This window comes from Phaethon aethereus, assembly GCF_964289735.1.
Source record: "Phaethon aethereus genome assembly, chromosome: 1".
Lineage (NCBI taxonomy): Eukaryota > Metazoa > Chordata > Aves > Phaethontiformes > Phaethontidae > Phaethon > Phaethon aethereus.
Genome location: NC_138575.1, coordinates 46,640,951 through 46,657,300, shown reverse-complemented (window position 1 = coordinate 46,657,300; position 16,350 = coordinate 46,640,951). Strand labels below are relative to the sequence as shown.

Below are 16,350 nucleotides of genomic sequence, written 5' to 3'. Positions count from 1 at the left end.
GAGTAAGATTTGGTCCTATTCACATCTGAATCTCAGTCTGATTCCCATGACTATTACTGTCACTATACAATTAATATAAATATATCCTCATCTTCTGACCATCAAAGTTGCATTCTCCCCTTTTCTTCTTTAATGCTGTATTTTTTATTTATTTGTTGTCCTTTTTTTCTGTGCACTGGTAGTTAATTATGTTTTATATATGCTGGAAAATTCTAATAAAAGGACTAGGACTTAGAATAGAAACTTTTCTCTTTTTTAATTGATGGAAAATCTGCAAGTTTAATTAGGCAACCCGTTGAGATAAATGCATCAACAAATAAATTTCCCACTCATGAATGCAGTACAGTCAAGGAGAAACTGCCTAGCAAGTTTCAATTCACTTGGGTACCAAAGTATTTATAACCAACACATTTGGGCCAGATAATAGCTTTCTGATACAACCCAAGGATTACAGAGTGAACCCCAGCAGGGCAGCTGATTCTTAAGCACTGGGAAATCTCCCACTGGATTACAGCACACACATTTTTTTCTTTCAGTGTGACAGGCAAACAAGTGCACGCCAGGAACATGCCTGAAGGAAGAAGGGGTTAACACAAAACCGCTTTCTGCAGGTAGTTACTATCTAGGTTCTTCTAGGTTGCTCCATAAATAAGCTGGTCCTGATGACCTGGAGAACAGGGAAGTACAAAGATCCTATTTAGTCTACAAACCTCTTGTTTACAGTGCAGGTTATTTTTCTGTTTACACTAATTTGCACCCAGAAAAGAAAAAGGTGAGGCTAGTCGGAGACTGCTGATGCCAGCCACTGCTAAAAATTGAGAAGGTATGATCTTGTGATTAGAAATATCAAGAGAAGGGGTGTTGATACATAGTATAATGCCTTAAAAAGAAGAAACATAAAACATATTTAAAAATAATAATCGCATAAGATGTGTCATAACTTTTATAATAAAGCCAGATGTTCACCATTGTTTAATAACTGATATAATGAAACAATGGTATTTATAAAAGAGATAGATATTTATTTCTCATGATTCAAAGAGGCATTGCACTTTTTACTTCTGCAGCTGAAAAGCAAACAATGTACTTGAGGAATCAATTAAAAATAACAGAATGAAAGTGAGGAAACAGCAGTATCAGTTCAGAGTTTTCAACCTATATGCAATTTGCTTCCACTTAAAAACATGACTGTTTCTTCAGAGCAATAACTGCATAGCATCTGGGGGATTTCACGGGATCAAATAACTTCACAAGTCCAGACCAGGCAATGTTGTCCTGTAAAATGATATATGATTGAAGTCCATAAAAATGTATTTGACTTAAAAGCTAAGATGTGGTAATAGGTCCTCATTTTGAAATACAAATTGAAAAAAAAAAATTATCCTTAATGCAAAGCAGGAAAAACACTTCTCTAACAAGAAAATCACAGAAAGTTTGTTGTGAACAAAAGGACACCCCAAACAGGATGTATTTTAAAGTCATTATATTATTTCTGGCACTATCAAATGATAGTGATACCAAATGATACCATCCCCTTCATCAATAAAGCTTTTTTTTTTCGTTGAACTACAGCAAAGAAATTAAGAATCAAGTCTTAATCATTTTATGCAGCACATTCTATTACTGAAGCTAATTAACTGACTTTTCAAATTAATCAGGCCAGCTGGATCTGGTCTTCATGTTGCATATGGCTTTTATAATTTTTATTTTTTCTTCCCAAAGACATTTTGTGATCAACCAGTACAAGATTAAATCAATGCGGATATTACATTTAGAAAAGGTAAATTAGTGCTAAATGCAGCAAGTCTGATCTCCTGTCTTGGAAATCATACAGATCTCTATGTGATTTATAACTGGTTGGCATTTGGGAAAATACATCATTATTTAAATATTTCTAAGCGCCTCTCTGTGAAAATATCAGAACAAAAGCATACATTTACTACAACTCAGTTGTTCCAAGTACACTGTGGCAGAGAATAAACTGAATTTTTACTTATGATAAAATGGAGCTGTTAAAATGAAAAGTTTATGGTGGAAAAACAGAGCTATTCACATGAATGTGTTTAAACTTTATTTTAAAATTTTATTTTGACTGTGGCCCAGAGCAGAAGCTGCAAGATGCAACCATTTCCTCCTAGCAAATTATTATTTGTCAAAAAAATGTTTACTGGTGCAGAGAAAGTATGACTGCTGCTTCTGAGTTAATCAGGCCAAGCTCAAAATTAGTGTTAGAAGAAACAGTGTAATATAAATCATTACGGAGTAAATGTAGTAGCATTTGCTTATTATATCCCTGGTCTACACTTGTAAAATATATCCACACGGTATGTTAGTCAAATGTATCTCAGCTGACCCATACAGTTGGAAAAAGTGCACCCTCTCTCATCATTGATCCTAATTAAGAAACAATAAAAGGAAATCATAACATTTTGGACCTAATTCAAAATTTCTTGCATTATATGTTCTAAAACATATTCATTGGAAGCTCTAGCATGTACAGAACAATGTTTTAGCATTTCCAATATTCTTTTTATTATCTCAATGTGTTATATAAAATGAGATTTGTTGCATAATTAATTAATTTATTTTTTACTGTCTATTGACTAGTAATTACCATACAATTAAAAGAACATAAACTTTACTATTGCTGCTTTGCTGAAAATAAAAACATCTGCTGGGCATATGTTTATGCTAAATGACATGAATGCTTATACTTTTGCAAATATGATGAGAATAAAAATTCTGCAACAGAGACTTTTGGTCTGCACAGTAATAAATTGGCTGAAATAGTCTCATTTCACTGATGTAACCTTTAGGTATCATAAAATATAATGCAAAAATACCTGCTCCTTGAGGTAGCAAAGACGATCCAGAAGTATCAAAACTTCTATGCAGGGAGCCAGAACAACCTTCAACTGAAAGAAAGATTAGATACTATAATGATTTTGGGAAAGAGAGACAATACACCTCCAAATGGCTACACTTCCACAGAACAATTCCAGGATTGTAAATCATTTTCTAGTGGTTCTGTTGTACAAATGTCACCTTGCCAATTTTCCCTGTGGGACGGACATCTTCAAAACAGATTATATTAAAGATCAAAAATACATGGAATGCCATAAAGCCAGGAAACTATGTTATTTATTTGGTTTCCAGACATTGTCCAACAAGAAAATGATCTTATATGAAGCAGAACAATTTTAAAGAGGGAAATAATGAATTTTAATAAAAAGAATTTTTATGAAATAACTGCACGGAGGCCAGTCTAGGTTTAAAAGGAGACTGACATATCATTTTCCAGGGTAATAGTCCCTCTTGAAAAAGAATCTTCCATGTGTTTGCTTTATTATTTTACTGACACCTAATATAGTTTTGGAATAGGATATGCTCCAATGTTTGGAAGGGGGAGCTGCTTTGTTTTTGAGATTGCATACCACAGCGTAAGACAGTCCACCTCCACATAAAACTTAACAGGGCTTTGTTCTAGACTAGCGCATATATACAAGGTAATAGTATTAATCCTATAACTTTTACCATATTAAATGCTTCAAGCTCATTCATCCTGTGCTTGTATTTTTCATAGTAATCCATTATACAGCTGTCTGGGAGCTGCAAGGGATTAAAAAAAAGAATCAGAGTTATTCTAGTTACTTTTTCAAGAGAACTTTAAAATGAAATATTTTTTCCTAATTGAAAGTCACCGTACAAAATGAAATCCATGTTTTGTTTTTGAAATTAGCACTTTCCTAAGGTTTATAATAATTTTCCAATACCAGTTTCTCAGTTCTCATTTACAATAACTGTTCTTCAGACAACATTTGGCACTGACATGAAATACTGAGATACATTCATTATTCAGAATGCTCTAGCCATTCTTAAATGAGTATTACACAGTAAAGTGGAGATAACATTCTCATTTCCTTTCCCATATATCTTATCCCCTCTTCACCCCCGACCCAAGAGATTTATTTAAATAGCTGAGGAGTAGATTCTGGTGTGACAGTAACATGCTTCAGTCAGGACTCCTGGATGGTCTTTCACATTACAAAACCTATTATCAGATTCTGGAAATAGTACTTTGTTTCTCTGTGCATCAAGTTACCCATCTCCAAAATAAAACTTTATTTACTTTGAACTACTACCATGTGCCCCTCTTCTTTTCCCAGTCACCTGATGCAACACTGACGGCACTGCCACTATGACTGTAAATGCTGCAGTTTGGGGCTGAACTTGATACAAAGGCAGCTCAAGAACTCAGCTGAGCCAAATACCCTTTCCCTTTTCAGCCCTTAGCAGCCAGTGCACCACAGCAGGTAGCTAGAGCTACGACCGTAACTGCTCTTCACAAAGCATGTTCTCTATAGGGCAGCCAGACCACAACATTTTCCAGTTTTTAAAGTTCATGATATCTCTACTCTGTCCACAGTCCTGGGTGCTAAAGAAGACAGTTGAGCTGGCCGCTTAAGGAACATGTCAAAGGAGTGGGAGCCAGGTTTGCGATGTTATGGGTGATAGAGGCTGCTGGAAAGAGTGGAGCTGAAAGAGCCTGATGTACTTCAGTATTGGGAGTTTGCAGTATGGCTGCTCCATTGTGTCACTGGAAAGAGCTAGTCCACAACTTAGCAGAAAAGTAATGGTACTGACAGACGCGTAGACGTCACCAGTCCCCCCACTTAGGGACATGGTTTAGTGGTGGACTTGGCAGTGTTAGGTTTATGGTTGGACTTGATGATCTTAAAACATCTTTTCCGACCTAAATGATTCTATGACAAACGACTAGGAAAGGTGAAGTGTTTAATACATTTTTGCACACTTTTATTAGCAGAGTCATCTGAAAGCATATGGCTAATCCAGTTGCAAAGAAGTAAAGTCTCAGTCTAAAATAGAGAAAAAACCCAGAGAATATTTTCACAAACTAGAAGTTTTCAAAACAGGTATGTATCATGAGCTTCATCCTAAGACAGCCAAGAAGGGAATTGTCACTGAGTTCTGAAAGATGGTATGTCAGACAGCTAGTAGATGCATATCTTTTATTATTTTTATTATTAACTGTTTGAATGGCCATAACCAGACAGCAGTTATTATGAGACTTTGAACAACTGAAAAGACCTGCTGACTGGAGATCCATTACAAAACGCAATGTTTTCATTAAGAACTCAGACAATAGAACAGAAACCACATTAACTAAGTCTGTAAATGTGCAACAGGAAGGCACTGGTAGAACTTTAATTTTCAGAAATTGGACCACTGCTTAGAAAAGAAGTTTGAAATGCTGTACAGAAAGGCAGAAGGGAATACACTCAGGCAGAAGTAATCAGCTGTTCAGGATGGGGAACACCAAATGACAGTCTGGGAGATACAGCAGATCACAAGCTGAGCAAGAGTCACAGTTGTGCTACTGCAAAAAAAAGCAGTCACCATTCTGAGACGTGTTTGGGAGATCAGCCTGCAAAGCGTAGGAAGTAATCCTTCAAATCTGCCTGGCAGTGGCAAAGCTCTAGCTGGAATACTGCATCCATTTTTGGGCATCGGATTTCAAAGAAAGAAATGAGCTGTCTGCAAAAGTCCTGAGAGAGAAAAGAGATCAGAGATCTAGAAAACACGACCTGTGAAGAAAGGCTGAGAGAACTGGAACTGATTAGCCTAAATTACAGAAAATTGAGAGTGGGCATAACAACAGTTTTTACAAGGTTATCACCAAGAAGAAGGGAACAGTTTATTCACTGTGTCTACGGTGGATAGGCTAAGAACTTGCATTGTAGCAAAAAAATGCAGTCAAAAACTTGAAGAAACTTTCTCTCTTTGAGGTTAATTAAGGACTGTCAGTCTCCATCACAGGAAGCTTTAAGAAGATTTGACAAATATTTTTCAAGAATGATGCAAAATTCTAACTCTGCCTTAAAACAAGGGGATGCATTAGAAAAACTTTTGTAGTCTTTCAGACATATTTTTTTAATTTAGAAAACACTTTTTCCCAACTACAGAAGCAAGGTTGAGTAGCTGATCTGGTGGTACTAATATGGACTAACAGGACTTTTTTCCATCTTGTTGCTATTTTATTTTCAGTAAAGCTGTGCAAATATCTGAGGGTTTTTTTTCCTCTCCTCCTTTAAAGAACCAGATCAACTAAAATATAACAGTCATGAAAAAACCAAAATAGTTTATTTAACATCTTCCTGATAAGCGTTTCATTTCAACTGAGAATTAAAAGGATTTTAATATAATGGATTTTTGAAATTACAGGCTATTTGGAATTAAAATACAAAGATCTGTATTTGTAAAAATGTGATCACAAATCCTTTTTGCTTTTGCTTCCTTTATGTTCTCCATTTTTCAACATGAAGCATAAAAATTAGAAGCAAACAAGCTGTGAAATGTTTGGCAAGTAAAAAGCCGGGTCAAAAATGTCTCTTGGATGTTGCCATACTTGAGTATGGAGCCCAAATGCTTTTCTACTACCTCCTTGCTTACTGCACACTCTGCATCAGACAGATTGCTTCCTGCAGTCATGGATAGATTAGGTACTATTCCAACCTGTACCTCAGTTAAAAGTTTGGTGAGTGAATGAATTCAATGGAACAGCCCAGCTGGAAAAAAGAGAAAAAGCATCCACCAAAAAGCATTGATAGAGAAGGACATGAAAACGGTAACTGGTAGCTAGCTATGTGATCAATTTAGTGGAAGAAGACTAAAACCCAGATGACACTGTCTTTGTCTGACACTGCAACAGCTTGCCACCTGTCTTCACTTCTTAAAAGGTACCCAACACAATCTTCAGCTATCCTTCCAAGGTGAAGCAGGAGTAAATTATTGTTTGCATTTTCAGGAACAGAATTGTACTTACACATGCAAAGCAAGCCCCATTTAGCCACTGCAGTTGTCCATGCAACTGTTCTCTATGCAGGGTTGTCACATATTTGTGTATCCAAAAAACATATTTAAATACATGCACTGAACTTTTTTCGTACATATTGATGTTGATACCATGAACTTGTGGCCTGAATGAAAATGCAGGAAAAAACCCAAATCTATGTATCAGGCACTTGTCTTAATAATGATTCTGCATTCAAAGATCTAGCTTATGCTAGCTTATGCTACTGATATTCAAGCAACCTTCAATACACACACAGAGGTTTTGGCCAGTATTTCTTTGCTGATTTACATTGTCTCCTGGTCTTTATCAGGTTGTGAACAAAAGCACCTCATCTCTTTGCACTGTGATGGTGGTGCATGCTTTCTTTTAAACTAACTTCTTTGTGGATTGGTGTGGTTGCTGAAATAGCTGAAACAACCAAGAGGAGCTCGAGGGCAGCCAGGTCTCCACTGACGTAGTTGTAACTATAGCACATGCTGGATGTGGCACTAAAACTATACCATAGGCCAAACTCATCTGTTGTGAACACTGGGAGACTCTCAACAGAGCCCTGAGAGCACGTGATATACCACACGCCTGAGCACACCCAAGTTAGGCTGCAATCCCCGCAACCTGCTGACTGAGCGCAGGCTGAAAAGAAAACATTCAGGCGCAAGGTGTCTGACAATTAGTGATACCACACTTAACAATTCTCCAGAGAGTATTTTTTCAGAGTTGTGTCCTTCCTTAGACTAAGAGTATTTTGACTGAATGAAAGTCTCTTTTACTGTCCAATGCTCCACACACCCTACAGAGGAGAGACAGAGCCTAAGGATGCTGTTCCACAGTCTGTTTAAACAGATGTAATTCCTCTTTGCTGCCTCAGAGGGATTGCTTTCCCCTGCACTGACTGCACATTTCCATGTTTCCTCTCTCTTCTTCTACCAGCATTATCATGAACACTACCAAGAGCACAAGAAACCAGTAAGGCAACCCTTTTAGCAGAGCAGCATCTTAGATCAGTTCAAAACACTTGGGAGGCCATACCATAAAGCAACTTTTTACAATTTTCCCATGACTAAGGTAGTTAAAAATAATGTAATGTAATTTAATGCAATGTAATGTAATATAGTGTAAAATAATGTAAACCAGATAATGTAATTACTGCAAAACTTAAGTTTATGTAGAACTTAATTTAAAATGCATTTCAGATGAATGCAATCTATATTATTTAGAATTATATCTAATTGCAGTAAAAGTCATATCTCTTAAGATTCTTTGTCAGACTATGTTATGCTACCATAATTGGGATAGTATTTTGTCTGTTTGAAAAACAATTATACTTGAAAACAGCATTATGCACATATACTTTATACACTGTAATACAAGTGTTACCTGAGCCTTCATTCAAGATTTCTCTAAAAACTGAACCAGTGAGATGAAATTCCTTCTGTCCAAGAAAACAGTTGAGAAAGTCAACTCTTCAACAACTGTAAAATGCATGAAGTGTGTAAATTCATTTAGTGCCTTCATTTCCTCACCTCACCTTCCCAGGTGCCTCTGTACAACAGGTATGAGGCTCTGGATGTTTAAGGCCAGTCCATGGATGAAGTGGATGATGGTCCAGCTACACTAGAGGTGTTGCTATGGTCAGAAAGGCCTACCCCCAGTATCATGACCACCCTCACAGGAAGAAAAGATGAGTTATAGTTGTAGCTGACTCCATTCTGAGGGGAACAGATAGTCCAATATGCTGGACAGACCCTTCTCTTAGGGAAGTCTGATGCCTCCCTGGGGCCTGGGCTAAGGACATCACGAGGAAACCTCCTAGCCTGGTACAGCCATCAGACTACTACCCTTTACTGCTCTTCCACATGGGTGGCATTGAGGCTGCAATGCATAGTTCAAGGGCAATCAAAAGAGAGATCAGGACCTTGGGAATCTGGAGCACAGGTTATTTTTTCCTCTCTCCTTCTAGTTGCGGGCAGCAACACTGGAAGAAACAGACAGGCCCAGTCTATTAAAACATGGTTCTGTGGCTGGTGTCACCACCACAGTTCCGGGTTATTTGATAATGGGATGGCCTACACGGCACCAGGATTGCTGGCATCAGATGAGATTCACCTTTCTCAAAGGTGTGTCTTTGCTCACAATCTAGTGGGGCTTATTGACAGGGTTTTAAACTAGACTTGAAGGGGGAGGGGATAATATCAGGCTTGCCCGTGACAAGCTGTAGGATGACATGCCAAGGTTAGAGGTGCAAGGTGCTAGTAAGAACCCTCAGCCTGTTACTCTGAGACGTGCTGGCTACACTGCAGCACACTTGAAGTCTTATGGAGATGAGCCAGGGGCTCCTGAGGTAACAGCAGCTGACAGGAAAACACCAGCGAAATACCTCAACGGAACAAAGGGGTGCTCCTCTAAGAAGGTGGCATGGCCAACAGCCCAGCTGAAGTACCTCTACACCGATGCATGCAGCCTGGGCAACAGACAGGAGGAGCTGGAAGCAACCATGCTGCTAGAAAGCTATGACCCAGTTACCATTACTGAAACTTGGTGGGACGAATCCATGACAGGAGTGCGGCTATCGATGGCTACAGGCTGTTCAGAAGGGACAGGCGAGGAAGGAAGGGTGGAGGCATTGCCTTCTACATCAAGAAATGGATAGAGTGCGAAGAGCTGACTCTGAAGAATAGCCACGAGCAGGTCAAAAGCTTATGGGTAAGGATCCGGGACTGAGGCAACAAAGGGAACCTTGTGGCTGGAGTGTACTACAGGCTGCCTGACCAAGGGGAGTCTACTGGCAAAGCCTTCTTCCTCCAGCTGCAGGAGGCATCACGCTCACAGGCTCTTGTCCTGCTGGGGGACTTCAACCACCCCAACATCTGCTGGAAAAGTAGCACGGCGAGCTGTAGGCAATCCAGGAGACTCCTGGAGTGCATGGAGGATAACTTCCTGTGCCAGGTAATAGACAGCCCTACCAGAGGGGATGCCATACTGGACTTGTTGGTCAGCATTGCAAGTGAGCTAACTGGTCACGTCAAGATTGGTGGCAGCCTGGGCTGCAGTAGTCATGCACTGGTGGAGTTTGCAGTCCTGAGGGATATGGGGAAGGCAAAGGGTAAAGTCAGGGCCCTGAATTTTAGGAAAAATTCAAAAAATTTCCAGCTCTTCAGGGAGTTAGTCAATAGGAGCCCTGGGAAACTGCCCTCAGGGACAAGGGAACAGAACAGAGCTGGCAGATCTTTGAGGACACTTTCCACAGAGCACAAGAGCTCTCAGTTCCCAGGTGTAAGAAATCAGGAAAGGAAGGCAAGACACCAGCATGGCTGAGTGGAGACCTGCTGGGCAAGAAAGAAATGCACAGGCAGTGGAAGCAGGGACAGGTGTCCCGGGAAGAGTACAGGGACACTGCCTGGTTGTGTAGGCATGGGGTCAGGAGGCCTAAGGTGTGGCTGGAGCTAAACTTGGCAAGGGATGCAAAGAATAATAAGAAGGGCTTCTACAGGTATGTCAGCCAGAAAAGGAAGGTCAAGGAAAGCGCACTCCCCCTGATGAGCAAGACTGACAGACTGGTAACAACAGATGAGGAGAAGGCTGAAGTACTCAACAAATTCTTTGCTTCAGTCTTCATTGGCAATGACTCTTCCCACACCTCTCAAGGGAATGGACTGCAAGACAGGGACTGCAGGAACAAAGTCCCTCCCACAGTAAGAGAAGATCACGTTCAAGACCACCTGAGGAACCTAAACGTAAACAAGTCTATGGGACCTGACGAGATGCATCCCAGAGACCTGAGGGAATTGGCTGATGCAGTTGCCAAGACACTCTCTATCATATTTGAAAAGTCACAGCAGTCAGGTGAAGGCCCTGGAGACTGGAAAAAAAGGGAAACATTCCACCCATTTTTACGAAGGGTAGCAAGGAGTACCCTGGGAACTACTGACCCATCAATCTCACCTCTGTGCCTGGGAAGATCATGGAGCAGATCCTCCTAGAAGCTACGCTAAGGCACATGGAGGACAGGGAGGTAGTTCGAGGCAGCCAGCATGGCTTCACCAAGGGCAAGTCCTGCCTGACCAACCCAGTGGCCTTCTAGGATGGAGTCACGACATCAGTGGACAAGGGAAGAGCTATAGATGTCATCTCTCTGGATTTCTGTAAGGCCTTTGACATGGTCCCCCACAACATCCTTCTCTCTAAATTGGAGAGAGATGGATTTGATGGGTGGGCTGTTCAGTGGTTGAGGAATTGGTTGGATGGTGGCATCCAGAGGGTAGTGGTCAATGGCTCAATGTCCGCATGGAGATCAGTGATGAGAAGTGTCCCTCAGGGGTCTATATTGGGACCAGTACTCTTTCATATCTTCGTCAATGACACAGACAGTGGGATTGAGTGCACCCTCAGCAAGCTTGCAGACACCACCAAGCTGAATGGTGCTGTTGACACGCCTGAGGGATAGGATGCCATCCAGAGGGACCTGGAAAAGCTTGAAGAATGCGCCTGTGTGAACCTCATGAGGTTCAACAAAGCCACGTGCAGGGTCCTGCACCTGGGTTGGGGCAACCCCCAGGATCAATACAGGCTGGGGGACGAAGGGATTGAGAGCAGCTCTGCTGAGAAGGACTTTTGGGTACTGGTGGCTGAAAAGTTGGACATGAGCCGGCAATGTGCGCTCACAGCCCAGAAGGCCAACCATATCCTGGGTTGCGTCAAAGGAAGTGTGGCCAGCAGTTCGAGGGAGTGATTCTGCCCCTCTATTCCGCTCTGGTGAGACCCATCTGGAGTCCTGTGTCCAGCTCTGGAGCCCTCAGCACAGGGAAGACATGGACCTGTTGGAGTGGGTCCAGAGGAGGGCTACAAAAATGATGACAGGGATGGAACACCTATCCTATGAGGACAGGCTGAGAGAGCTGGGGTTGTTCAGCCTGGAGGAGAGAAGGTTCCAGGGAGACCTTACTGCAACCTTGAAGTACTTAAATGGGGTTTATAAGAGAGATGGGGACAGACTTTTTAACAGACCCTGTTGCAATAGGCCAAGGAGTAATGGTTTTAAAATAGAAAAGGGTAGATTTAGACTAGAAGAAATTTTTCACAATGAGTGTGGTGAAACAGTGGCACAGGTTGCCCAGAGAGGTGGTAGATGCCCCCTCCCTGGACACATGCCAGGTCACGTTAGATGGGGCTCTGAGCAACCTGATCTAGTTGATGACATCCTTTCTCATTGCTGGGGGCTTGGACTAGATGATCTTTGAAGGTCTCTTCAACTCAAAGTATTCTATGATTCTATGATTCTTTGTTTAGACTCAGTTAATTGCCATGTTAGAATTCATGGGAAAGGGGAGGGTTTTGGCTTTGGCTCCATCTTTGCCCAATGGCCGGGCCGTACACAATAAAAAGCACCAAAATTAGAAATAAGCTTCGCAAAGACCAGGGAATTTTGAGGTATTCACTGTCATTTAAAGATATCAGCACTGAATTTTGTGTGGGGTATACATTAAGATTATAAGAAATTCCAGGTTAAAAGTCCCTCTCTTTCCCAAGAGGGAAAAAAAATCTTTTTTTCTGCAAAAATCCTCTTTTAGTTTCTATTATAGTTGCATATATTCACATTCGTTCATGTCTTAATCTATTATATAATTCCATAGTTCCCCAGTATTTTCAATTCTTTTTAAAAAAAAAAGGTAAAATTAAGTCACACAATCATATTCTTCCTTTTATGTCCTTTCATTTGCCAATTGCATTTTATGATATTCCACTAGCTGAGGAGATACTGGAAGTCAAGGGAGACTCTATGGTAAGCGAAGAGAAACACATCATCTCCATTTACCCAAGGTCCGCTCCTCTGTCTTATTTTAAGTTAAGTTGTTGTAAATAATTTTCCTCTATGAAACACTGACTCATTAAGCACATTGATCATTGATTCACATTATATCAATATTCAAATTTTCAGGCAGGCATGGAAACAGGATGCACTGTGTGATCTATAGAAGCTCAGAAAGATCTAGTTGCAGATGCCACAGGATCGGTGGCACAATCTTACTGCATCACCAGTTACAAGATGTACCTTTATCTCTTTCAGTATTGCCCCTGGATGACTTCCTATAAGGACTTTAGTTTGGGAGGATTAAAGTGTTGAGTGTTGTAACATATTAAGTCAAAGTGGGCATTTTATTAACTTTGTAACAGAACACAGTGCAGTGATGTTTTAAAAAGACACCGACAAATGCCAAAGAAGGGCGAAACGTGGTCTTAAAAGTTTTGTCATAGCAAAAGAGATGGTCACACTCTTTTCAAAGTAGAAATAGTGTCATCTACCTGAACAGTATTTCACTTCTAAGAAAGTAGCTTCTTTCAATGCAAATTTAGCTGACAGGAATAAGAAAAAAAAAAAAAAAAGGAGACCATCACAAAACCCACCAAGTCCTTGGAAAACATTCTGGTAGCACTCAGATTCTCCCCAGAAACATACTTATCTATTTGAAAACAAAATTGGTTTAGCCCATTGGTATCCAAAATAGCACATCACACCAAAACTTAAATTATTAATTTGCCACTAGTAATTCTGTAGTTAAGACTCAGTTTTCAGAAACTGAGAAACATTACAAATGAGAACTGAGTAACATAATCAGCCATTTGAATATAGGAAGTAAAAGAAATAATTTGGTTAAAGAGTCCATGTCAGTGCTGAACTTAAACTTAGAAATTTTTCACTTGACTGATCCTTTTGGATAGGTTTAGAGAATGCCACGCTCCTTTGATCAAAATCTTGTAAGGTCAGTAAATCAGAAATTCATACAAAAAACTACTTTTGCCTGCAAAAATTTAAGCGTATCATCTATATTAAAGGTGAAGAAGTAAAGATCAGTCTATCACTTTAGAATATTCTCACATGGCTGTGCAAACCTCATTAAGCATTTTCTGTGAAAGATGGAACTGCCCAACACCTCATTTTAAAGAAGTGCAGCCTTCTAAATACTGTAATGCAACAAGGCCCGTAAGGACAGAGGCTTTTTATCTTGTCCCAGGCTCACCCGTTCATTTAATTACAGCATTTCTTGCAATGATGTGTACAGAGCACGGTGTTTCTTAATTATATGGTTTAAAATTATGAAAAAAACATATGAAACATTCTGTTCAACATATTTTGACATAGTTGCGTTCAAGTTCAATGATTCAGAAGAACATTAGAACACCTGAAGCACAGGTGGTATAGGACCAAACTAGGAAATATATGTGATAATTTGCAAATGGTATTGTACAAGAAGCACAGATGTAGAAATGGGAAGGAATATCCTCAAAGCCTACTCACCATTACATGAGTAGAACGTGATTAGGAACTAAAACCAGGACAGCTCATGACATAGGTTGGACTAAGCCAACACTGGGGGAAAGGGCTTCCACCTGCGTGCTCCTCAGAGGGATCGCAAAGCTTGTAAAGGCTTGTCAGATGGCTTCTGGTTTAGTCTGGAAAGGGGGAAAGTATGATCTCAGGGATGGATCCCAGGAAACTCAAGAGGTGTTTCCAAACATTTTCCCAGCCACTCACTATTTGCAAGGTACGTCTCCCACCGTGTTTTCACAAAGCATTTATGTGATCAAGACATCTAATTCTCTTAGCAGAAGTCTTTGAAAGACCCATCGTTAAGTTCTTTGCCTTGCAATGCTTTAACTAAAGTGTTTCCATCTAATACTATAGGAATCTAAACACAGCACATTGCAACCATTTTTGTATTAATTTTGAAAGGAGTACTATTATATAAATAAATGCAAGCAAGTACAGCATCATTTATGTCTGCTGAAATTTTATTCAGGACTGAGCCTGAATCTATTAAATATAGATTTAGCTAACGTGAATAACTGCACCATCTTAAAATAAGAGAAGACATCTCCTTAATCTGTGTTCATTCTGCCATTTGAGCAACTATATTAAAACTGCAGTTCTAAAACACTGATAAATCACTGAAACCTGTAATACAACCATATTTATGCACCAGGTGTAAAACCAATTGTTTTTAAAATTAACATGTCCTTATTTTATTTTAAAAAAATCAACAGAATCAGTTAATTTATTACTGTCTTATAAAACTCAGACCTTTGACTTTATTACTTAATAGTTACAACACTGAGAGATCACTTAGCTCAGCTACTTAGTTTTTGAGCTTTACATGCATGCTAATGTTATTGTTATTTGTTTATCTCATCAAAATGAAAGCAAAAAGTCACATAGGCATGCTCCTATGTTTTCTTAAAAAGTATCATTGTTTTTAAAAAATCACTACTGCTATACGAAACATTTATCAACTACTCACAGTAACTATATAAAAAATGTCCAAAGAGATAAGAATGCAAATTTGGTCTGACAAAAAATAACTTATTAGTGAAAAAAAATTGTATTTTCACACAAATTCTGATGTCGGTATTATCTACCAGTTTTACCACTCAAAATTAAACATTCTGGAATTCACAAAAACACAAAGTCAATGTAGCAAAGGGAAACCATTTAGGAATTCCACTAAAACTGAACTAGCAAGCCCAATGTGCTTCAGATATGTATGGATTTAATTATATTAAAAATGCAAGCATAAGTACAGTAGGAAAAGGATTGTTTTGTAATTGAGTGCTGTATAATAATGTCAGCAATTCTTATAAAATAAGATAAAATTATATAAAATCCATTATTATTTATCTATTAATTATAAAGAAACAAAAAAATCTTGGTTACTGTAAAAAAAGAAAGCAGTAACATATTTATTTAATTAAATATACTTCTAAAGACATAACCTCTGCAGAATATACATGACATTACTTATATCTAAATTTAGCTACATAGCTACATCAAATCTTTGAAATATTTTGAGTCTAACATTGCTAGACATAACATATCAAATATCAAAGTTGTTTAAATTGCTTAAGATGATCAATGTGCTTTGAATTTCTCTTACTGGGTTACTACTGTAAATGCTACTGTGGTGGGTACAGCGCCTCACAGAGGGGTCTAGTGCCCTTTACTGCTCTGCTGGCTGAGACCTGGCAGCTGTAAATCTTTTTGGGATGCTCTACCTGAAGCACGGGATCAGAAAAAGACAAATGGGCAGCAGCTGTTTTTAAGCCGTCTGGTCAGGGTTAGAGCCAACGGGCATTAACCATCTGTTTATTGTCGCAGATTTTGTTTCAGGCTGTTAGATGGGGCACCAGACAAATAAATGACTTTTTCCAGGGGAAGAGCCCCAGCAACTTCAGGTTATATGCAGACACTAGACTGTTCCAAACTGAAAAACACCAGCCACAGGAGACTTGGACGCTCAGTTAAACAAAACCAAGTAAATCTGCAACCACACACTCGCTGACAGGCACACAAACTTCTCTTTGTGTGTGAAAGCTTAAGGTGACCCTGCCTCTGAAATCGCTATCGTATCTCCCCAGCATACGTCGGCATCTGAAAGGGTTAAGTGATTCGTGAAGTATTTTGACTAAGACAAAGTATCTACCTTATA

At 39.4% G+C, this 16,350-nt stretch overlaps 1 protein-coding gene across 1 annotated transcript in view; it reads right to left on the bottom strand.

Annotated features, from left to right (window-relative positions):
- Positions 1-1,031: 1,031 nt before the first annotated feature.
- The window catches only part of METTL25 (methyltransferase like 25), a gene marked incomplete at its 5' end in the record, with an annotated part of 68,652 nt that continues 53,333 nt past the window's right edge, over positions 1,032-16,350 (bottom strand). Inside the window, 3 exons of the mRNA XM_082014140.1 lie at positions 1,032-1,275; positions 2,844-2,915; positions 3,535-3,609. Of these exons, the coding sequence (XP_081870266.1) occupies positions 1,177-1,275; positions 2,844-2,915; positions 3,535-3,609 (246 nt within the window). The 3' untranslated portion in view covers positions 1,032-1,176. The remainder of the gene's footprint in view (positions 1,276-2,843; positions 2,916-3,534; positions 3,610-16,350) is intronic.